At 40.4% G+C, this 25,679-nt stretch overlaps 1 protein-coding gene and 1 long non-coding RNA gene across 6 annotated transcripts in view; one reads left to right on the plus strand and one right to left on the minus strand.

Annotated features, from left to right (window-relative positions):
* Positions 1-17,852, minus strand: part of KIAA2026 (KIAA2026 ortholog) — a 51,968-nt gene extending 34,116 nt beyond the window's left edge. For 2 of the 5 annotated variants that reach the window (XM_044446196.1, XM_044446194.1), the window contains exon 1: positions 16,547-17,850. In XM_044446196.1, the coding sequence (XP_044302131.1) occupies positions 16,547-17,157 (611 nt within the window). In that variant the 5' untranslated portion in view covers positions 17,158-17,850. Of the gene's footprint in view, positions 1-16,546 lie in introns of all 5 variants that reach the window. The other 3 variants (XM_044446198.1, XM_044446195.1, XM_044446199.1) reach the window with 3 other exon arrangements.
* LOC123031341 lies at positions 17,322-24,767 on the plus strand. Its single transcript, XR_006416274.1, has 2 exons — positions 17,322-17,413; positions 24,498-24,767. It is a non-coding gene; the product is annotated as an uncharacterized LOC123031341 (long non-coding RNA).
* Positions 24,768-25,679: the final 912 nt, after the last annotated feature.

Consider the following 25,679-nt stretch of genomic DNA (forward strand, 5'->3'; position numbering starts at 1 on the left):
GAAATTAAAAGACACTCGTGGGGAGGAAAGATATGGCAAATCTAGACAGCATACTAAAAAGCAGAGACATCCCCCTGCCAACAAAAGGGTGTATAGTCAAGGCTATGGTTTTCCCAGTTGCAATGTATGGCTGTGAAAGGTGGATCATAAGGAAGGCTGAGCGCAGAAGGATTGAGGCCTTTGAATTGTGGTGCTGGAGGAGACTCCTGTGAGTACCTTGGACCGCAAGGCAATCAAACTGGTCAGTCCTAGAGGAGATCAACCCTGACTGATCTTTAGAAGGCCAGATCCTGAAAATGAAACTCAACTACTTTGGCCACCTAATGAGAAGGAAGGACTCCCTGGAGAAAAGCCTAATGCTGGGAACAATAGATGGCAAAAGAAGGGGATGGCAGAGGATGAGGTAGCTAGATGGACTCACTGAAGCAGTTGGGGTGAGCTTAAGTGGACTCTGGGGGATGGTGGAGGACAGGAAGGCCTGGAGGAATGTGGCCATGGGGTCGCGATGGGTCAGACACGACTTCACGACTAACAGCAACAGAATCTGATTCAGGTGGAATTTTTTTCATTATAGATTAATGCCTATAGACAAAGTGTGTGTGTGTTTGTGTAACTTCCAGCCACCAATAAAAATTATGGCATAAGTGTTATAGAATGAACTATTCTCATTTACAACTGCTAGTGATTTGTTGTTGCTGGCAGAATTTGGTCCAAAGGCAAACTTCCATAATTCTTCCTGTTCTAGGGTGGAGAGTGCATAACTAAACAAATGTTATTCAGCAGTATAATTAAGCTTCTCTTGCAACAACTGGAACAAAGTACAAATGTTAGAAATTAAGAACTCTAAGCAATATACTAGTTTTCTCACAATTGGGTGAGACAGTTAGAACTTGCAGTTTAGCAGTATTATTCTGAGTTGCAGATGACATACGCTAGGTGGTTGCTCAAATACTTAAGCACAACAATGGCTAAATTTCACTCCACACAGTTTAGGACTGCATTGATATTTACAGCTTGTCTTAAGAGAATATTTAGGAGAAAAGTTCTTTTCGACTCAAAATGTTAGCAATCTTGTTTGATCAGTTTTAAACTTCAACACTGAATGCAAACTAGCTTTTCTTACTATCACAGCTATGATAAAAACAAAGAAACATATTTTAAATGCTGTGGATTATTTTCCTCTCCAAACTTCCCATGAAATAACAGATACCTTGAGCTTTTTTTTTTTAAAAAACCCCACAGTTTGGGAGTCTATGTTCAGCTGCTTGAGTGATGACAGGCACTGAGGACCCAGGCAAAAATGACAATACCTAAACACACATCTTGCATACGTACAGAATCTCATTTTACACTGAGCACAGTAAGAAGCACTCAGGGAAATTATATTCTATTCATACTATGCCGAACTATTGCAGGCTACACAAGTTTACATACTGAAGTAAGTAATTAAGAATAGTAGCAATATCATTTCATTTACTGAGGCAAGGTGCAAGATACATCAATTCACAGTCTGGGATTTAGATCATGTATAGTGCCCAATTTCAAGGCACATGCATTGAAGAACTGTAAACTGTGGGGTCATTCAGTTAATGAAAAATCAGCTTCCTGTATACTTGCAGTATGGCTGTGCTATCTACACTCAGGAGTCTGAGAAAAGCACTCTCTAAATATTTTATAACTTTGCACATTTCTCCTTTAAGAGTAATGTATATGTAGTAGCTTCTCATTTACCATCACCTTCAATAACAGGTTTACAAACTATTGATATAACCCAAAGCAATTTCAATTGCAAACCATGATGTAGATATATCTTTAGGGGAAAAGACTGTAATTGTGATTTAAGAATAGCACAGCCCATGAATGCATGTTAGCAGACTGTTCCACAGCAGAGCAGACTCTACGTTCATGATACTGGCAGTGAAAAACATTCAAGAAAGTTTGGTGGGATCCAAGGAAGAAGACTTTACAAGGTTAACAAAGAAGATTACCCTGGTACTTTAGGGCATATAAACAAGGATAGACCCACTGCCAAATTGATCAAAGGTGCATATATGCAAAAAGGCTCAAGGCAGGCTGAAAATAAAAGGTTCCATTTTGTGATTAAACACATTCATAGTTTAAAGAAGAGACACTGGGTAGATTCAAATGACATTTGAATATCAGGTGTCTATATAACCTTTTGGACTTAAAGTTCCCTGGGGACCCCTCTGAGTTTGACTAACAATCAGGCACAGAGGGAATCCTGAAGCAGTGTCTATCCTCTCATCCAGCCCAGTGGTATCTCAGTGATAGTGCAGCAGTGCTGAGGGAAGCAGGGGTGACAGTTGCTGAAAGTGTCCAATTAGTCCTCTGCTTCCTCACCTTGCACTTCTGTCACTACCAGGAAAACAGGATTGTTCATGAGCAATCCTTCACTCCCAGCAATGGCAGGAACATGGACAGGGGCACCACAGTGAAAGAGAGTGCTCAGCTGGACCTCCTCCCAGATAGAGCCAGCTGAACACACACGTCTGCCATCATGGCTACAGACTGAAGTGGACACATCTGCCTGCATAACCTTTGGAGGAGGCCAAGCCAAATGTGCTGGCCCCAGCTGCAGTGTCATCCTCAGCTGGCACAGTTCCCATGGGCACCACAGCATGTGGTAGAGACAAGCCAATGCCTGCTGCATGCACCCCCCCCAAGTTGTGGGTGGGGCTTTGGAAGACAGCTTTGACTAGGCCTTGGAGCTGCTGCCTACCCATGTGTCTCCTCCTCCTCAAGCCCCACTTAGGAATTGGGAAGGAGACGACACATGGGGCAAGCTGGGGAGTCATTTTCCCACCCAGCCTCCTACTAGGAAAACTGGTGCATAAGCACCTCCTCTCGCTAGTGCCAGCCAGCATAACTGTAGGATGATCCTGCTTGCAAGTAAAGCGGAGTGTTCTCCTGCAACTCTCACTCCATTATCCCCTCTCCCCAATATCACTGTCAAGCAGCAGCAGCGAGGAGGAAAACAAGGGAGGGGTTGCAGAGCTGTTCATCCACTGTTGCTGCAGTTGCAGCCACAACTAACCATTTGGACACGATTTCTCTAGAAGGGAAGCCAAGTGCTTCCTCCCCTGACACAGCCCCACCCCCAGTCCCCAAACAGGCAAGCAATCCCACACTTCCAGCATCTGTAGAAGTGCAGGGGGAAGCTAGTGACAAATATGCACTTTTTCAATCTACTAGAACCCTTGGCCAAAGAAGCTATCCTGTTTTGCCACAGCATTTGGCTTGACCGTGCATGTGCATGTGTGCACACACACGCACACACACAAGTAAGACACCCCAGAGTCCTGCCACATTCAGATGAACTCAGAAAGAATAGCTGGTGAGCCTGTTTCCTACCTTTACTGCTTATTATTTTGTCCAGATTAAGCACAGTTTGGCCACTTCTCATCACACCAAAGGTGAAGGTCCACAAAAACCCCTTTATAAACAGACATTCTTTTCTCTGCTGCTGGCTCAGAAGCTTAATGTGCTTCACTTGTCCAAATATTTTGGAAGATTTAAGGGCACAGGAAAGGGATATTTCAGCAAAAGGAATAAAGCACACAAAGCACTATAAATAGATGGGGGTATTTCTGAGTTTTAGACAACCTCCTTTCCACATCTCCTCTTGTTATTGTGAGCCCATCTCAGGCCTAACTTGAGCACATCATCACTTGTTAGTGCTAACTTTCCTAAAGACCTTTCTCTTCTTCATGCTTGGCAACACCCATTCAACAACTTTCTTTCCCTTTTTCAAGAGTGTTACAAACTCAGATATAATTAATCTTCACACCTTTGGCCATGTACACTCATAACCCATCCAGTAACAGGCTTTACATGAGTGCATTTCCATAGCCATTGTTTCAAGAAGATTGCTTGTGTGTGTGCTTGCACAGAGCTACACCAAAAATGCACTATAGTCAAAAATTTAAAAAAGATATCTTGGATGGAATCCTGTGCTACAGCAATGGAAAATTCTCACTGCCCTTCCTGTATTTGAATGAGTCCCTTACTGTGGAAAACAATTACAAGACTCACATTTAACACATAGTAATATTATTGTTGCTGCATTATATTTGTGACACAACTTTTCTTCTCTCCCAAGAAACCCAAGATGCTTTACACAGTTCTCTTCCTCTCCATTTCATGCTTTTATGTATGATAAAAGCCTCATCTGGAAGCACCCTAAGATGGTAACATTTCTGGAAGTTTTCAAACTAAAGCAGTTATTAGTGTACGTAAACTTGCTCAGTAGATTTCTACACTCAAGGAATGATGCCAAGAGAGGAAAGGCAATATTTTCCAGAAGTCTGTGGATATAGCACTTAAAGCAATTGGCTGGTATACTGGATTTCTGAAGATCAGTTTAGGTTTCAAAATAGTTATAGTAATGGAAGTTCTGCAAAATATGTTCTTGCCAGACTAAGCACAGCATGCTACATCTCTTCATTACAGATACTTTATGCCTCTGTTACCAGATGAGTATAACTGTAACTGTAATAGTGAAAAAGGCAGGAAGTATCTGTCCTGTTAATGATCAAAGCAAACTGGAAAAGCTTCTGTCCTAGTTTTGACAGCAACAATTCAGGAAAGTGAATAGAAAAGTCTGAGATTCTTGAGAAGTTCTAATGGCAGTTGACAAGGCTGACAAGACCAGAACCTTCACCTTTCTTGTTAGAAGACAGGCATCAGAAGATATTACAGTACTGAGAAACTGTGTTCATTTTAATCCCTTCAACTATCAATCTAATGAAAGTGATAGTACCATTAAGGAAGGATACTCAGAAACTTCAGCACTCACTGATCAGAATTATTGTACTAACTCTCTAAGGGCAGGTTGCTGGAGGAGAAGAGATGATATAACTTCTTTTATTGTCCCCCATACTATGCATTATCACAAATTATTATGCATATTTTCTGGCAACACTTTCACCATGAAGCAGCTCTTAGTTTAGCAAATAATCATTTTTTGTATGCACTGCCATTTTTCTCTGTATGATGCTAGGAGGTGAAAATGTAGCTAGGCTGGGATGAGAGAACCACAGAGGACATACCTTTTATGAATACTATCATACTGTACTAGAATACTATCAGAACTGTACTGGGTGCACCTAACAGCACAGTATAACATATAGGAAAGACTCCAGCTTTTGACAACTCATGTGCTGTCAGAAAATGCATAGCTTTGTCTGGCTGCTGAATTAGTCAAGAAGGGGAAAGCAATCATCATTAACAGAGCTTAAACCGTTCCATTAACTACTGCCCACATACCCGAATGTGTGGTGATAGGCTGTCACTGCAAAGTGAAACATCCCTGAGACCCCATAAGGCATCTCTTTCTTTGTGTTTGGGAAAAGCTCTCTTTTATTCATCTCTCAGCTAAGAATCCTACCTAATGAAGCAGCGTCAAGTGTAAATAACAGCAACACCTGTGATATAACATATGTGGGTGCAGTTCATAACCTTCGAGATGCTTGTATCTACTACTCCTATGATCCTTCATGATTAGCTAAGCTGGATAGGGCAGGTGGGAGTTGTAGTTCATCTAAAGTGTCAGATTTCCCAATCTTGTCATAGAGGTTACTACAGAGAATAACCAGGAGATGGCCATGAGGGAGACACAGTGCCCATGATCAGTGAAGTCAACTGTAATTTAATTATTTTGTAATCAGAAGTAGGTACGTTTTATTTTTTAAGAATGCAGTTGAAATTAACTAGTGGTTAACATGGGGCTATAGAGATCTGCAGCTTGGTTTAAAGCATATTCTCAAATACATCATAAGAATATACAGTACAAGAAGATAGTAGGTGAATGATCAGGTCAGAAACACTATGGCTTTGTGGAGGGTCTGTGCATTCAAAGAGAGTGGCCCAGAAGAGAGAGATTCATCAATCTGTCTACTCTGCTCATCTAATCCAATTGGTTAAGGGATGAAAGAATCCAGCTGGACTGAGGCAAGGCAAAGCCAGCTCTCTCAAGCACTCTAGCCTCTCAGCCTCCATCCCAGAACACAGCATACAATGTTCCTCCCAAAGCAAACAGTGATCCATTTTTGTTAAAATGCAGAAATTGCTTCTCTTCCAAATGCCAGCAACAATGATCAAACTTAAGACGACTTCATTCTTCTGGGCTAAAACAACAGCAACATGCTAATATCTGCCTCTTTGCATATGCTCAGTTACTTTGTATCCTATTTGTTGTGGAAGCTCACACAGCAGACAGATATGACATTTGCCAGATAAGGACTGACAAATAGTCTAGTCTAAACTGTGACAGAATGAAGACTATGGATCAGAAAGCACAAGTTATTCCTCATGGTGATGATCAGAGGTACATTCAAGCAACACTGGAGAGATGCAAACAAGAAAATAGGAGCAGCGGGGATTAAGTAGTCAGGCAGATGGGTACCACAGGAAGCTGATTCTCATTGGACAGAGAAGCTGTTCAAATTAAAGAATAAGAGCAATTTCAGAGAATTTACAGTGACAAAGCACAAATGGCTTCCTGGACCAATGACACACTGATGCATCGGCAAAGCTGAAGATGAATATGACAAATTGCAGAAATTTACCTGTTAGTTACTCATTTCAGCAGTGACCAAGTTCATTCTTTGGGTAAGCTGTTTTGATGGTACAGAGAAGAAGATTGCAATCAGAGTACTGACTTTACAACTTCTGGTTATTTATAATTCTTTGAAAAAGGGTGATTTAATCTTTGGGGTTGCTAAAATTAACTACTAAAACTACCTTTTTCTTCAGCAATATCAACAGTATTGTCTTTACATTTTTACAAATATCCAATAAAATTCTACATAATTTAACATTGAAATTACATTTTGTGTGTATTATTTTTTCTTTAAATATTTCAGGTAAAATACTCATGGTAAATTAAGACCCGAAAAAATTAATAGAATACTTTTTTTTAAAGTGTTGTTTACCAATGCCAATAAAATAAACATGCTATATTGCCCATTTCTATAAGGCAGAAATGGACAATTTGTGGTCATCCACATTTTTTGATCTACAGCTTCCATCAGCTCTAGCCAGCATATCCAATGGTGAAGGATGATGCAACTTATGGCTCTCCAAAAGTTTTGGCCTACAAGTTGTAGGTCAATGTGGTCCATCCTGCTACAGAATATTAGAACATTTTTCTGATACAAACTGAAAATCTTCCTATGCAAACAACACTAACCTAAAATTAACAAATTAACCTAAGTTATATTGGATTTTTTTCCCAGAAAATCTGCATCACTAGTCTTTTTGTGAACTCCACTGATTTGCCCCAAGTTAGAGTCTATTATTCAGGATAACTTGCTTTGCATTTATTTACCTTGGCAATTGCACCACTTTAGTAATATTTAACAGATGATTTGATAGAGACTATGTTTCCAGCAGACAGTAAATTAAGTTAAATCCATAAGAAGGCCATGCTGGATCAGCCAGAGTCTAGCTATCCAAAGTGCTGTTCACATACATAGAATCCCAAAAGCAAATGCCCACAGGACCACAAAAACAGCACATGAGTGCAACAGTACCCTCTGCCCAAGTTCTCCAGAAACTGGCATTCATAAGCACATTCACTCTTATAGTACAGTTAACATAAAGCCATCAGGACTAGCAATGCTGATAGTCTTCTCTTCCATGAATGTATCTAATCCCCTTTTAAAGCCATCTAAACTGATAGCCATCTCTACATTTCATGGAAGTGAATCCCTTGTGTGAAGGTCTTGAATCTCCCACCAATCAGCTTCACAGGATGACCCCGGGCTCTAGTATTATGGGAGAGGGAGGAAAATGTCTCCCTATCCATTTCCTCTACTCACTGCATAATTCTGTACACCTCTATCATGTATTCCTTACTCATCCTTTTTCTAAAGTAAACTATCTCATATGTTAGAACTTTTCCTCATAAGAGAACTGTTCCAGTCCCTTCAGCATTTTAGTTGCTCTTTTCTGCACTTCTTCCAACTCTACAATATTCATTTTAGGCAGAGTGATCAGAACTGCACACAGTGTGCGAAGTGTGGTATCACCACAAATTGGTAGAAAAGCTGGATGATATTAGCAGTTCTATTTTCAATTCTTTTCCAAATTCTGTCTAACATGGAGTTTGCCTTTTTCACAGCAGCCACACATGATCTTTCTTCAAGATTCATTTTCTTCAAGTTGCCCACCACAGCCTCAAAATCTCTCGTCAGTCACTGCTAGCACAGATCACATCAATTTATACCTGAAGTTGGGATTCTTTTTTTTTTTGCTCCAACGTGCATTACTTTACACTTGCCTACACTGACCTGCCTTTACTATTCTGCTGGCCATTCTCAAGTATAGATTTGATTTAAATCAAATTGATTTAAATCACTGGTCAGTAAGACTAGATTTAAATCATGGATTTCTACATAATTTGCATGTGTGCCTCCCTTACCCCTAGGTAGAGGAATTTTTAAAAAAATATTTCCAAACTGGGTCTTTTTCATGGCTGACTGCCATTATAGGTTTTCTCCTCCAGAGAAAGAACAATACGATAAACCTCAGGCTATACACAAAAGAATCCAAACACTTGTGCAGTATTCTGTTCAAAACGGTTCACTTTCATTTTTACTGGTTGCACCCTCACACTTGGCTCGCTGTGCAAATCTATTCCACTCCCAACAATCTTTTTCTGTTCATTTTTTTTGAAACTTATCACTTAAGAAGTAAGGAGTTGATTCTGTGTACATTGATTTGCAAAGAAGCAATGGTATTAATGTCTTTTTCAACTCTTTATTTTTATTTTATAACATTTTTGCTGTGAAGAAGAGGCATATGATCTCTGCAGACACAAATTCAGTTTTGCAAATTTGAAAGTTAACTTAATGAAAATTTTGATACTCCTTTAGATGAGTTTTACAATTACTTCATCCTGCTCCCCAGTAAATGACTACTGCTCTCTAGGAAAAACAGCATAAAAATAAGACACTATTTATGGAAAAGGTTCATTAAAAGACTCACAGCATAATTTGTTATGTTCATATAAAGGCCTTAAGAACAAAATACCTGGACCAATTAGGGTCCAGTAGGGGTCAGACTCCTGGTCACCCTACCAAAACACTTCATTTTTGTTAATGGTAAAAAAGAAGAAGTTGCTTTTTTGCTTATATCTCCAAACTGTAATGGAGCTAGCTAAACATAAAATCCACTGTTTTGATTTTAAAAAGTTTAAGTTAAATTCATACATGTTTAAAATAATTGAATTATTACACAATGCTTCCTCTATCATTAATTCTGCCTGAATTTTTGACAAATAAACTTTAAGACCTCAACACTCTAGCTACAGTAATTACAAATGGTGTTACAGCAGGAGTCCATAATTAGAGAACAAGTTGCCAGAAGACAGTGACGAAACAAAGCAGTCAAATGTGATCATCAGTTTATTTGTTATAGCAATAGATTGTAGCCCAGCTGCAGATTTTATTCACTGACACACTAGGTGGCCTAAGGCAAACACTGACCTCTCAGGCTTCAATCTGAGACATGAGGAAAATATAAACCTAGCTGTCAGGGCGACTGTAAGTATTGCTGAAATAATGGATTGGATCCTGATAGGAATTTGTAGGAAAGGGTGGATAGATTAGCTATTCCTCTGCTAGCCAGTAGAACTGGCCGAAAATGTTCACTTAAGGGTTGGGATGAAGAAAGTTGGGTAGGGAGCATTCAACTGGGAGAATTTTCAAGGTTTTAAGGGCTGGTGGAAAGAGGAGGGGGGAGGGAACCCAGCTTTCATTTGCCTTCTTCTTATGAGTATGGTTTGAAGACACATAAGGCATCCACCATGTTAAAGCTAAGCAGGGCTGGCCTGAGCTTGGAGGGGAGCCCACCAGGAAACCACAGGTAGCTGCCTTCAAGTTCCACAAAGGGAAAAAGGTGGAACATTAAATAGACAGATAGATAGATAGATAGATAGATAGATAGATAGATACTTGTCTTGAATCCAATGCATATCATTTTAAAATGTTTTTAACTAATCAAAGGGCTAAATATCCCTTTGATTTTGCAATTTAAAGGTCTTATCAAATAACTAATACGAACACCAGAACTTTCATTTCCTCAAACAGCTTTTCTCCCCTATAATGACACAATTTTAGAATAAGGAGCTCATTGATTTTAATTTATTTATGCTATACATTTCAGTACAAACAGCTTCTATTTAACCCATACTTGCAATTACACTGGCAACATTTTTATCCATATGGTTAGTGGGAGACAGATAACTGGTTTTCTTGTCACATGAATAGGATCACTAAATAAGGTACAAAAATCTATTTTCATCTGTTTGTGACTTCTATGTCAAATATCCATCCTGGGAGGAAATGGTCAAAATTGAATTAAACTGAAAAGGTTCCCCTAAATATTCTTAAGTCCACAGAATCACTGAAAATTTTGAGAACTGCTTTTCCTTTTGAAATAAATGTTTAATCCCAAAAAGCTGGAGAAAAGTTATAAAATAGAAATGGTTTGCTGTTACTTGATGAAGAGATAACACACGCTTCCCTGAACTTATTAAGAAAAGCCTCACATATACTTGCTTTGTCCTATGGCAAATAAACATTCATAATACTCTTTAACTCAACTGAAAATATAAAGACTTAATTAAGTGGGGGTAGCAATCTTAATACACAGATGTTTGCATGCATTCTACTGTATAACTCAGTTTGCATGTTGTATCTACTTGGGAATTCTTTGAACCATAAGTAGTTGGGATCAGGCAGGAGTGAGGTGTCCTCACTAGCCAAGGTTCAGCCTTAGCCAATTCATTTAGCAGCTCCATGCAAACCAGGTTGACATATAAATGGAAGAGTTCAGCAACAGCTTTCATAAGACTGTTTATCCACTGGGTTCAGGACATAGATCAAGTCCTCCAGACCTCCTAAACAGTAGTGATGTAGATTTTCTGTGTATTGTGTATATGTATTTGACATTCTTTCTAAGTTTTGCAATCCTATGTACCTAAGCCTGAGAACACATTCCAATGAACTGAATGGAATGTACATGTGAGTAGATACATTTTCAGTGCAATCATAAAAGCATGTTAATGTTAAATGCTACATAATTATCTGAGCAGTCTAAATGAGTTTAACAGAAATATTGAATGATGAATATCATTGTGAATATTTCACATCATTGGGGATAGTGAATCAATAAATTACACAAGCCAGTCTAAATCTTATAGTTAGACATATTAAAAGTTTGATAATGATTTTTAGAGAAATATTGGTAATTTATTTAAACAAATGACCATTTAATAGAATGCATTTATTTAGGTTTTGCAGCAGAAGTGAAAACATTTAAGATTTATTAATTTTTCCCATGCCTCAGAAGCTGTGCACACAATGACCCTTTCCATGGATAGTTGCCTGAAAAAGTTAATGCTTATTTTTATTTAATGAGTATGATATCCATTCCATTTGGCCAATTTGCTTTGTACTGTGTTCACTGATTAGAACTGCAATCATACAGCCTCTAGTCTGAAAGCAAGCTGCACTGAACTCAACGGGACTTAATTCTGACTAGGCATATGCTTATACCTTAGGTTGCTAATTTATAAGAAACAATGCACAGAGAATTTCTACAGAAATATCTAGCAATGGAAAATTTTCTACCCCACATCACTAGTCATGAGTTTTGACCAAATCAGTCCTGTGCTACAGCAATGATTCTTACTTCAAAGGCCAGGAATCACCAATGTTGGCCTTATGTTAAAACTGTTCTGAAAGATCACAACAGAAATTTAAAAATATTAACATATTGATGAATTCAAGATTCCTTTGGATATCAATGCCATGAGGTGCTGGCAATCTATGTGGTTAGCAGTTACCACATTACAACCAGCATGCAGAACACTTTCATTGGCATAAGCCAAGAATTAGTGCGAAACAAAACCACTAAACCAGAACTTCTCAATGACACAGATAACATGGCAAGCCCAATACTATTCTGTTTCCTGTTATATTGTTGTTGTTTTATCTGGCATGTCTAACATAGCTAGATCAGAGTACAGAAATGTAATTCAGAAGTCTTTCAGAAATCCTTTCATGGGAAAACCATCATTTAAGAAAACTGGATGATCTAGAAAGAACAAGCAAGTAAAAAAATATGACCACAGAGAATCTCTGTGCTTAGTATAGGTAAGAATGCATCCAACAAGAGTCACAACACGTGCAGCTTCTGCAGTTGACCAAAGAGCAAGGAAGAGAACATTTACCACCCACATAATACTAGTTTATTTACTCTGCAGATTAAAGTTATATGAACTACTGTTCAACACTATTCCTTGCAGAGTCCACTTTTTCTACTACTTTTAAAGATACTGCCAATATAATGTCAGTTATCAATGAAGACTCAGCTAAAAACAACTGACATGGAGATATGATTATAGTTAAAGTAATTAGGTTGGATATAGAGGTTGCTCACACTGCTGGGATCATTCCTTAAGAAGAATGCCACTCAGGATATGCCAGAAGACAGTAAGGGGAAAAGAATGGCTATTTTCCTCTATTTCCCTCCTCCTGAACCCTCCAGTACCAACCCTTGGTGTAGATTTTTGAAGGACAGAGAAAGCAGTAGAGGGAGGAGAGAAATGACAAAAGTTGTCCTCCCTTCTGCCAGTGGAAATATTCTGCTAGCTCGTGAGCTTTACATGGACAAGATGAGCTCTTCTATTTGCAGAAGGCACAATCTGGATCCATGCAAATATTTATAATAAAACCCTCAAAAATAACATGCTTCACTTTTTATATTTAAAAAACATTAGTTGCCCATCTTTCAGTTCCAACTCTCTGTATGATCAGGTTTTGATCACACAATAACTTCACTGCCTCTTGATACAAAGATACAAGAGTTAATCTCACGACACTTAATCTGCAGTATTAAGCAAGCTGATACCTGCCAAGGTACTAGGTACCCTATTTTTAATTAATTGTTATTGTGCATTTCAAAATCAAAATCAAAACCTAACAACGAAATAAAATAAAACATTAGTTTTCTTACACAAAATTTGAATACAGCTATTATCATTATTACATTTTTATACCACCTGTAGCCAAAGCTCTCTGGGCAGTTTACAGCAACAATAATAGAAGCATAGAATAATAGAGGCACTCAAGTCACCCATCCAGATTCTACAGTAATACATATACACTATGTACCCCTATGTATTTTATTCATAATAAAATATACTATTTTTGGAGATAATTATGCACAAACATTAACAAAGACAGCCCAGAAATACACAAATTTGTCCATTTTCTGAAAATCTGTGTCATTTGTAAATTACTAGGTAAATTGGAAATATACCTTCTTATCAATAAAGCAAGTTACTGGGGACCATCTTTATCTATTGAATTCATCAAACCTTTACAACCATATATTTAGACTACAGTTACTTCCATTTCAGAAATCAGCATAATTACTGCTAATAATGGGCATTTCTATTGAAATAGCAGTATAACATGGTATAGGGAACTTTTTAGCTTTATTAAGATGTCGACTGGAGTCTAGAATGTTTGGATGCCCTGCAGGAAAGGAGACTGGGGGCTTTGGCAAATGTTCAGTGGAAGGAGTGGACAAGGCTAGCATGCTACAACCCTAACTTCTGCTGCAGGAAAGGCAGGAGGACAGTGTGTCAACTTGGCACTACTAAGTAGCAGCCAGAGATGCCCCTGCTGGAACAGGAAATGGAGGGACATAGAGCTGTGGAGGACAATCTTCACCCACCTCTGCAGCTTCAAAATTGAGGGGGATACTTGTCACCAAAGATCAACTATTTTGCCATGGCAAATATAGCAAATATAAATGTGAAGGCTTGGATGTGAGTATGGTTATTTAATAGCACAGAATGAGTGTACTGGATACTTATACAATTTAATTCATTGGCAAATACTAAAACCGTGATTTTTTAAGCTTTCCCAAAAGCTGTTTTTTGACCTATGACCCACTTCCAAATATGGAAAAAGGAATTTGTATCCATCCTGTATCAAAAAATTCTAGTAACAGAGAAAACCTATGATATTACACTCTAAGGGCAGATGTGCCTTAAGGGAGCACATTATCTCTTAGGAATTGCTACATATATGAGCCGTATATCAGCAGTAAGCTAATCACATTGGTGCAGTCAGGTACAATGGGGTGGAAAACATGTGACCTGTCAGGTATTTTTTGACTGGAATGCCCGTCACTTCTAGCCAACATAGCCAATGGCGAAGAATGATGGGAGCTGCAATTGAACACCTGGAGGGCCGCTGTTCTGCATGCATAATATAGAGGACAAATTTAACAAACTGTGGAAATCTACTCTAAATGTGTGCTAGCGGTGGCATACTAAAAAGCTTGATTTTGTGAGTTGTCATATCTGCACCCAACCAACTCAAGCAACTGATAAGCAAGGCAGTTTGCAGTCATCAAAATTACAGATAGCATATGTGAACCAGCCCTAAGCATTTTAAATATATGCCATCAGTGTGACTATCAGGATCCCCAAATGTATCGATGTATTTATTATAACATTATATCCTGGGTTTTTTCCCCTCTGGTAAGGAACCCAAGGCAACCTTCATAGTCTTCCTCCTATTTTATCCATACAGGAGGACACACACTACACCTGTCAGTTCTAAGGAAAATTGTACAATGGATTCTCTTATATACAAACAATTGTCTGAGATTCGAAACTACCATAACTCATTTATTCACATCTGAAGAAGCCCAGTTCTTTAACTGTAATTACTGCTGCTCCTACATAATTTTCTAGTTATTACATCACCAAGTATTTTATTGCAAGCAGTGGGTAATACCTGTTCCTAACTACAGCAACAAATTAATTACAAAAGGAAGGGTTAATAAAGAAAATATTTGTTAGTTTTGTAGTTCTTAATATTGGGATTGCAGTCCCTGAAAAAACACCTCTCCTGACCTAAATCTACCCAGGCACTGCAATCAACATTTAACTCTTTTCTTCCAGGTCATCTTGAAAGGTGGCCAATAAAAGAGAAGGCCTTCTTAGTTGTGTGTTTGGAATCATTTTCCCACTGAGGTCTGCAGGCACCAATTGTGCCAACCTTTTAATGCTCAGGTTCTATTTCCAGGCATTTAAAGGCATTCATGTCAGGTGTACATCTAGTTTTATTAAAATTGTTTTAGCTGTTAACATTTTAATATACCCAAGTTAAAACAATTTTAATGTAGAATTTGTGATTTGTAATTTTATGAATTGTTGTGAACTGTCCTGACAACTTCAACTACTGAGAGGCATAGAAATGTAGTAATAATTAAGAGCAAAACAGGTAGAAATGAATCAATTTGTACTGTTCAGTACTGTAATCAACTTTAAATGTGTCGTAGGATATTCTACTACACCCAGACATAGACTCACACCATTTTACTCTGGGGTATAATTTCTAAGCTCCTGTTCTATATTTCCAATTAATGCAGATTAGTTAGCAACCCTTCCATATTATTTTGCTATATTTAAAAAGCTCCAGACAATCAATTTTAGGTTGTGCCTAGGTTTGCAGTCCTGACCTCAGATTTGATATGGTTTTACACTATAACCCTTTTTCCAGTGAAAATTAAAAATATTTAGTTTCTTGAATGCCACAAGTATAGCTACCTCAAAGAAGTACAGGTCTTAACCCGAGCAAGAGTTCAGCCCTGCAATCCAGTTTTGAAACTGCAGCTCACTATGGCTATTGCTATAGCACCCATTCAAATTGCTGATCCACACCCTTGTCACAGCTTCTTGTGTTATGTGAATCCAGTGATGGTGGTTTGTTGGGTAGTTAACAAATCAGTTCTGGTTCTGGGTGGTTTGTTAACCAAAGCAACAAGCCATCCTCAACTCAGTTCACATAAGAAGCCGTATCCGGAAGAGTAATTAGGTAAATCAGCTGGCATGCAAACACAAATTATGTCAACTACCTTGTGATCACATGAACAATAAGGACAACCAGCTTCCCCACATAAAGAATTAGGGAATGGAGCTTTCTGAGTAGAAAAGTACATACTCCAGGAGCCTTACACTCCAACACTTCTCTTTTAAGAAGTTAAGAAATGACTGTCTCTTCAGAAATATTGTTTTCTGTCACCATGAAGTGTGTACTAGGAAAAAACACTATCATGCAATTAAAAATGGGAATTAATACTTCAAATCCTCAAATGTATAGATAGAATTACAACCTAGGATATAAGTCCAAATAAAACTAATAGAACTTACTTCTCAGTATACATACACAAGATTGTGCTATAAACAAGGCACTACTTTAGACCTTTTAGTAACAGATCGTAAGATCTGCAGCACAATCAAACATGTTTCCTCACAAGTAAGCTCCACTCAAATCAGCAGTAGTTTACTCCCAATACGCGTTCTTAGGACTAACTTTAGAAACATGGGTTTCCACAACATTCACACCCTGTATTGTTTTACAAATTAGCACCAGCTCCACTTATGGAACTTTCCTCTTGGTGTCCCAATACAGCAGAAGGCTTCCACTATACCTACCGAGACAGCAAAGCCAGCTTTTGCTCGAGCATCATCTCCAACTTCTGAGCCTGCTTTGAAAGCCAATGATCTACCCCGTGCAAGCGATAGCAAGTCTCGAGCATCAACCGGAAATCAGCCACGAAATCCGCGATCCCCCTATACTTCCCAGTCGAAAATTTATTTTCCATTTTCAGCAGCCACATCCCAGACGGCTGCGGTTCTTGGGAAGACTGATGCCCGCTACCTTCGCGGGAGGAGGAAGATGAAGCGGTGATAGCTGCTGTGCCACTTTGCCCATCCTCAGTCTTCTGGCTTCCAAAAGGTCTTAGAAAAGGGGCAGTCAGGGGCCGGTGCTTTTCCGACAGAAACTCCTTCAGGATCCGGTAGCCTTGTTGCAGTTCCGGGCTCAGGTTCTGCTCCAGGCTGTGGTGCCCGCCGCTGCTCGGTGCCTCGCCGTCTTCTTTCAGCAGGCACCCAACGAGCGCGGGGTCCGCCGGAGCCTCTCCGCGCGCCCCGGCCCCGGCCGTCGTGGCGGCGGCTGCGTTGTCGGGCGGCAGCTCCATGTCGTCTTCCTCTTCTTCGCCACCGTCGTCGTCCTCTTCCTCCCCTTCGGGTTGCTCCAGGTTCATGCCCCGCTGCGGCTGTAGGGGACGAAGCGTGCGGGAGGTGCCCTCGGCATCCAAGAACTTGAACCCACGTCCTCTTCAGCCGGCCTACAGCGCGTTGCCCGCCACTCCTCGCTAGGCCAGCCGCGGCCAAAATAGCCACCGCTACTGTCAGAGCCGCCTCTTTCTTCCCCTGCTTCTTCTTGCCCACTTCGTACCCGGGAGGCGGCGGCGGCGGCGGCCTCTCCACGCCGGGAAGAGCTGTAACCTGTAGCGGCAGGTGAGAGCCCCTTTGATTCACCGGGCTGGAGAAAGCGGCTTTGAATCCCCGGCAACCAATTCAAGGGGAGCCTCAGAAAAGGCTGCCTGGCGTCTCTAGGTCCCTACCTCGGTGAGGAGAAGGGAGGCGTGAGACACAGCTGACGCCGCCCCCTATACCTGCCTGCCTGCGGGACCTGCTGCTGCTGCTGCTTGGGTCCCTGTCTCGTTTCCTCCCTTCCCACTTAGGCAAGAAGTGGGCAGCCGGCGGCGAGGCCTGCGCTCCTGCCTCGCCTCACAGCGCCGGACTCCAACGAAGCGTCTCTAGACTAGCCCGCCACATTTGTCGAGGGCCGCTGCCGAAGCCGGTCGCACTGTCAGTTAAAGGGAAAGGGGGGGGGGGGGGGGGGGAGTGCTGCTGCCGCTGCTACTGCGAGACCTTAGCTGTCCCCTCCCCCCAGACAAGAGACAGGGAGAAGGGGTGGGAGAAGGGGGAAAAAAAAAGAGCCTTCTGCACCAACTGCGCGTGCGTAGAAGTGGCGGCCTAAGTCCGTTGCGTTGGCTGCGCATTCTGTTTTGGACGCCAGCTGGCGAACTCGTCATCACGAAGCGACGGGAGAGAGCGGGGAAGCCGCGGTGTCTTATCGCACATATTGGTTTTGGGCGATCGCTGTGATGCTGTACAATCAATAAAGTCTTGCAGAGACGTTGATTAAAAAGAACAGCGTTGTAGCCGCGTTGTTCTATTTAAAAACCACAAAGGCCTTTGTACAGACGTTACGCTGCTGATATATTGGGGTTTTCTATCTGGGGACAGGCATGATTCACTTGAAGTTTGGGGAACATGCTTCTTCACCCAGGGCACTGCGGCATTGGTTTTAGCTATGGCGAAGAGGGAAAGGTATTTGTTGCATAAACCTTCATTAGCATGGTGATTTAGAGGTTTTTCCCCTTGCAGATGAGGAAAAACGCGGCAAAGTTAAATTTGTGGAATTTCTGAGGACTAAAGTTGTGTGATTCTTGGAAGAATGATTTGCTCTTTGTCCGATAACGGGTAGTCGTAGCTGCTGCCTCGCCATCATAATAGCAGGAGCGGATTATTCGCTGGTTGTAATCCAAGTATATCCTCTCTGGGAGTAATCCCCATAAAATCAGATCTAAGGAACTTAAATTTGTGCAGGCTTAAATAGAATCATATTGTCAGTGGAAATATCATCGAGGCCAAATGTTGAAAGATGTGTGGGCATAGCCATTGTGGCTTCCATAAAATGCTTAGTTGAATAACTAGTGAGATATTTGTGTTGCATCTTTGTCTTGACAACTCTGCACAAAATGGAATAAGACTTAGTTTCTTAGTTTCTTTCCCCATTCCAGTCTCCCTACACATGCAGGGATACTGGAATGAGGAATTTGATTTTAATTTTTCTAAGTCTGTATGTTTTGTTTTAAATTTACATTAGAACCTACCCTGAGATACATATTGTGAAATATGGCATATGGTATGGTATAAAGGGCAGGGAAGAATCTTTTCCCTTTCAGTCAGTCACAGATAAGGAAAAACCAATGTAAATGCTTCTCACAGCTTCTACCCTTTCTAGTATCTGTAGATATGCTGGAGAATGGTAGGCAGTGAGAAGATTTCAAGGACCTCCTTCTCCAAAGTTCAGCACAAACTGAGAAATGGCTTTTCCCTCTCCTCTCAACCTCAGGTTGTCTGCAATTCACATAGAACTTAAAAAAGGAACATGTGCAAGATAGCAGGAGACTATTACCACAGGTGATCTAGCAAATGAATATTATACAATTTATGTTTGTGGGATGCAATTAATCTCAGTCTGCCAAACTCATTTGACATCAATAAGACTGTAAGTTAACAGTTTCCAGATTATGGGTGAGGTTGCAGGAACTTGATGTAAGGGGTATTCAAGTGTGTGGTGAAAAATGCCTCCACCTTGTTTATGAGTTGTTGGAGAACATGGTTGAGTGGGTGCTGTTGCATTCATGTCCTATTTGAGGTGGGGGTTTTTTGGTGGGCACCTGGTTGGCCACAGAGCAAAATGCTGGACTAGATGGACTCTTGGGCTGATCCACCACAGCTCTCCTGTTCTTATAAGTGGGAGACACTATACAGTGTTGAGTTCTTTCAGTGGCATCATCCTGTGGAAAAGAATAAACATGAACCAGTAATCTTTAAAACAGTCTATGCTATAGCCAACAGGTGCTGAAGAATCCCTGAGGTATTCTCATTGCCTAGAGAGCACAATCCCAGCTGTTATTAAATGGGCAAAAAAAGAGGGCAAAATGCTGGGGGGTATCCCTGCAACTGGACTTAAAGTGTGCTCCAATTTAGTCAGTAGCAAGGGGGAAATCTGTGCCCCAGAAACAGACAGTATGATAATATGCATTTTAGAAAGAACTGTGATTGTGATTGTTCAGGAATTTTCATATTTCAAATACGGTCAGAGCATTTCCTTTATTTTAAAAGTCTGTTCTTGTTCTATCAATACCTATTTTTTGGGAAACACGCACACTCAAACATAATACACTGCGTATTGAATGTAACATCTTGCCACATGAGAGCAGTATTGCATATAAATAAGATCCGAATTTCACAGAACTGAACTAACAAAATTTCCTGTACCTACATTGAGAGGAGAATGGTTCAAAACATGCTCTGTAGTGAATTTAGTAGCATTAATTTTATTGTTATTACCAGAATGAGGTGATTGTGAGACTTTCTGCTTTGGATGTCAAAATAATTTGTACGGCCATGAGTACCATACATCTCATCTTACGTAAGGGGTGGCAATTTGCTGCTCTGTCCAAGGAAGCAAAATACCATGGGCCAGTCCTCTTGGCTCTTTGGTTCTGTCATTCCAAACAGTACAGCCTTTTTTCTGGACTGCTTCACTAAGGACTTCATTCTATAAAGTGCCACCAGTTACTTCTTCAAGCCTTTGTCTTTTTTGACCATTTTCCCTTTATTTAGCTATTTTTCTTTTACCAAGAGATTTGCAAGTTTTTTTCCTAAGGGTTGTACAAGTGTTAATGGTTGTACAAGGGTTTTCTAAGTGTTAATGTATCTTATTTGTATGGCTGCTTCCAGATAGGGGTTTATTGTGCAGTTCACTCACATTGTACAAATAATATTGCCGTCCATCTGTATTCTCATGTTTCCTGGTGCTCCTTCCATCTTGTTTCGTATCAGAGAAAGCCTAACTTTGCTTTTGAAAAGTACAGAAGAGTAGCACTGTGTTCACAGGTGTAAATGATGTTCACACTGCTTGTCCAGAATTTTCAAATTGTGGTTTTGATGTGGGCAGTGACCTATCAGATAAATAAATCAGTACATTCAGTATAATGTTTGTGAAAGCCAGTACTTTTATCATCTGTTGTTTTGTTTTTAACTGAACAACACTAAAGCACTTTCCAAGCTATATTTAAAAAAAAAAAAAAAGTAGCAATCCCACTTAAATGAAAGAGTGCTGTGGCACTGTACTCCTGTAATGCAATCTCTAGATTTTTTTTTTATGATGGTGGGCATAATAAGGGCATAGTGCTAAGCACCTATAATGGAACTTTTAAGGAAAGGCAAAGCCATTTTTTGTGCTAAGTCTTACTAGATGAGTCTAACACTTTCCATAACTCTAATAATGAAAAAGGCAAGAAGTATCTGTCCTGTTAATGATCAAAGCAAACTGAGAAATCTTCTATCCTAGATTTGACAGACAAAAATTCAGCAGGTGTCTAGAAAAGTCTGAGACTCTTGAGAAGTTCTCTCTTACTAACTAGAGTGCCACTGACAGTTGCGATTTTGCACCACTCTCGGAGGTATCCATGCTGCTTCTGCCATCTCTTATGTGTGAGCAACAGGGAGAAAAGGAGCTGAGCAACAGTGGAAGCTGCCCAGACTGCTTACACACTGCTGTGGGTTTCCCCATGCTACCCTTCTGGTTTATCAAAGGGAAAGTGTTACAAGCTAATTTGAATAAATCTAGCACAGAGCCATAGATAAATTTATTTTTGGACTTTCTGATGGAAAAAAGAGAGGAAACAATCACTGCAGGATTGTTTGCTCCCATAGATACCACACCATCACTCATCATGAGCAAAGATAAGCCAGAGTTTTACTTCAGAGCAGGGAACCTACTTCCCTGTAGACACAGTTTGAACAATCTGCTAATATGATACTAGCAAATGGATGGGAATTGTTTTGCTTTTTGATAAATCACAGGAAGACAGGGAATGTAGCTGAAAACCCACCATTTTTCTTTTTTTACTTCTTCCTCTCATTTCCTTTGGTCATAATTCTTCAAGCTGATCTTTCCCAAACCACTTTGGAAGAAAGAAGAAGGTACTCTGACCTGAAGGAAACTGGGATAGTTTTTCTCCTTTGCCTTCTGTGCATCAAGCCTTTTGTTGTTCTCTTACCATGTATGAATTTTTAGGAATTATATATGGACAGAGATAGATGTGTATCTGACTCTAGCAATAAACATGTTATCCTGTTGATGCTGGTTATAAATCTGCCCCCAAGAAGCCACATGTATAGCCTGCCGTGTTAGTGTTGTCTTTGATTAAAAATACTGTGAAGGATAAGTCAAGGATCATTCCTAAGTATAAAGGGTCCATAAACTGAAAGCCGCTCCTTTCCTCATGCACTAGAGTCAAGTCCCTCCCACACCACCAGAGGAATAAGGATCTTCTGACTGATGGTGGGCAGTTGGAGGATAGATTCCGCTGCAGATTCTTGCACTTCTTTCTCACTCTGGCATGCCACAGAGGTGTCCTGAAACCAGTGCCTGTTTTGCGGGTACCAGCTTGGAAACATCTCTTTGCCATACCTGAGCAAAAAAAGGGGGAACCAGGCCTGCATCCTCCTCATCACTGCTACCTAGAGGATGCTTGCTCCTCTTGCAGCTTTCAGTTTATGGACAACCCAGCTGTTTCTCACCCTTCCTGCTCATGTGCTCATTGTGGGGGGCACAGCTCCTTTCTGTAGTGATCCCCGGTTGATCCCCCCACTGGCTCAGCATGGATTGAGCACCCCTGGTCCTGCTTGAGTGGTCCTCTCTGGGGCAGGAGCGGACAGCTCCTTGTCCTATTTGCTGCACTTGATGACTTGGGCCCTCTTTGCACAGCAGAGGCTTCTTAGAGCTGCAGCAAACCAAACTCAGCTCGTGTTTGCAGCTATCAAATTGAGGAGCCTCCTTCTTCTGCATGGTGCCTTCTGGGACTGCAAGGGAAGAAAATGGTGGACAAGAACAGAATCACCACAAGCCTGATTGTCCTCCAGGCACATCCGCACAAAAAACTCCATGGTGGAAACTACGCAGGGTTGCTTGGTGTGATGTGTGAACCCACCTACTCGCTCAACAATTTTTTAAAAAGCGATACTTATTTTTCAACGCTACATTCACAGTCTAGGTCTAAGGACTCATCGGTCACATCAGGGCTCACCAAACCACGAGGTGGAGGCTGATGCTGCCAAAGAGCAGCTGTGAGTGGAAGAGGAAGTGGCACAGCAGAGACGGTCCTTGGCACAAGTGGCTGAGGCTGATGGGGAGAAATGCACTCCCAGGATATTCCATGTAGGAACTGCCCTCGGTCGCAAGTGAACGGGAGGTGCCTACGGGGTTCACAACTAGAAACCCATTTTCCTTGGTTTGTGGCAGGGTGCATTTGATTTAAATCAAATCAATTTATCTCACTAGTCAGTAAGACTATATTTAAATCATGGTTTCTACACAATTTGCATGCGTGGATGCCTATCATATGTAGATGAACTTCTTTAATATTCCCAAATTGGGTCTTACGGTCTGCTGCCATTACAGGTTTTCTCCTCCAGGGAAAGAATCATATGATAAACCTCGGGCTATACACAAAAGGATCCAAACACTTGTGGAGTAGTCTGCTCACAAGGGTCCACTTTCATTTTTCCTGCTGGCCCCTCCCTCCTTACACTTTGCGTATTGTGCAGATCTATTCCATCCTCAGCAATCATTTTCTAGTCATTGAATTTTTTGAAACTTAGCACTTAAGAAAGGGTTGATTCTATGTACATAGATTTGCAAAGGAACAATGGGATTAAGGTCTTTTTTTCAACACTGATAATTTTATAACATTTTTGCTGTGAAGAAGAGGCATATGCTCTCTGCAGACACAAATTCAATTTTGAGAACTGTAAAACCAAGCATCTGTGATAATATATTCTACATAGAAAAGTTGCCCAGTAATTTTACAGAAACCTCTGGAAGAGCATGGCATTGTGAATGGATTAATGGTACTCATTAACCAAAAAATTTAAACATTGCACAAATATACACCCTTATGCTACATAATTAAAAACTAATCCTTATTTCATGATGAATAAACGTTTGGACTATAATGTATCTTAAATGAAAAACTATGTTTAGATAAAGTTTTCCCCAAAAATATTTTATTTTAAAAAATCTTTTTTAAATATCCAATTTAAATTTTAAGAATTCCATTAAAAATTGAAAACCATGCTTTAAAAAATCATTCATTTTTATTCACCTTATTCTGTGGATTCTCTAATTTATTTTGTTTAATTTTCAAGATTGCATTCGTAGGATAGAGGGTTGTCAGTGGTGGCTTGATCCACCATCCATACTGTAACAATACAACACCGGGTGATTTTTCCAAGTGGGTAGTAAGTCATGCCTTTCATTTTACAATGAAATGAAAGGCATGATCTTTCTTCATCATAATCATGCCTTTGATTTTCATTATGGCATGCATAAATGAATTGGTTGTGTCCCTTAGCTCATGGGACTAACCGTGAACAATCTGTCATAGCACAGGGTAAGGTACAATATAGCCACTGCTCCTTGCAGAACCATCCTGAAGCCCCATTCACCCCTGCAGTGACTCAGACAGCAAGACATTGGTGGAGGAAGTACAGCTCCCCAGGAACAAACCACATCTGAGACAAGGGTTTCAGATAAACTGCTAGCCCAGTTTATGTCTCCGCAGACAGCTGCAGTGGAGACCAGCTTATCTGTTTCCTTTCTAGTCGATTCAATTGTTTCCTAGCTGCATCTATTTTGAGAATCAAGACCTTGATTTCTTTCCTCTCTCCACAGGGAAATCTCATGAGAAGAAGGTTGCAAAGTGGAGAGGGGTATGCAAACAATAGAATGGCAAAACATGCCCAAAGGTAGAACAGAAGCACAAGAGAAGATCGTGGGTGGAAGACTCCTGCACCTTTGTTTAGTTTTCCTTTTTAATCATTGCGCTTATGATACAGGGCAGGTGCTTCTGCCAAGTAACTGCTGTTATTGTAGTGCTCCTATTGTACTTGATTTCTTGTCTTACATCTTGCTTTGCAATGCAAATAAAAGTATCCATTTTTATATATGTGCAGTACAAAAAAATTATTGGGGCAATCTCCCATTTCTTTTCACCACATGTGCTGAACTGGAGCACTCTTTGGAACAGTATAACATATACATATCAATATATTTGAAAACCCTGAGAACAATCTTAATAAAGACTACTCTCATTCTGGGGTGGTCTGCTTTTGTTTCGAGGAACATCCATACTGGGAAGTATGTGCATTTGAAACTGTTCAAAGCCGTACTCTGAAAATGGTTTTGTGTCAGTGCTTGCCTGCTACTTAGAAGAGTTCTTTGGATGCCTGTGTTGCCTTGAGGGTCTCAGTCTGGATAGTGCCATCCCCTTTGCGTGGTGGCGAATAGCACAGACTCTCAGGGTGACCCCTGCTTGTTCAGACACTGATCCATCCAGGATTTTGCTCATTAGCTGCTGTAGGATGGCAGCATGGTTTTCAATCAACCTTCAGTTTTTGTTAGTGGATTCCACCTCCTGATCTGCAAAATCATATTGAGAGAAAACTTTTGTGATCCTTGGCTGTGCAGTGCTTCACGATGTGCTAAGCCATATAATTCCCTGCCTCCCAGTTTTTCCTGTTTCTGGTTGAGGCCATTTTTGTTGCTGAGACCAGCATTGTCTTCCACTTTGGAATACTTGGGTCTGTAGAAGGAAGGATAAGATTGCAATTCCACAGGGTATTCATTGACTGTTTAATAGCCCTGACATGCCAGATGTGATTCAACTCACATCCCATTAGGCAGACATTTTTCTTGGGAACAGGAGAAATATCTAAGTAGATTGGATTTCTGAGACAGTGTCTTCATGCTGCATCAAATCCATGCTCAAGAATCACAAATGAATGCTGCAGTGACTCTTGACTCTTCTGTTTTCATAGCAATTCTAAAAAGTCAGCAACTGTTATTGTGCTCCAA

The sequence above is a fragment of the Varanus komodoensis genome, unplaced genomic scaffold (assembly GCF_004798865.1).
Source record: "Varanus komodoensis strain SLA01 unplaced genomic scaffold, ASM479886v1 scaffold5, whole genome shotgun sequence".
In the NCBI taxonomy this organism is placed as follows: Eukaryota; Metazoa; Chordata; class Lepidosauria; order Squamata; family Varanidae; genus Varanus; species Varanus komodoensis.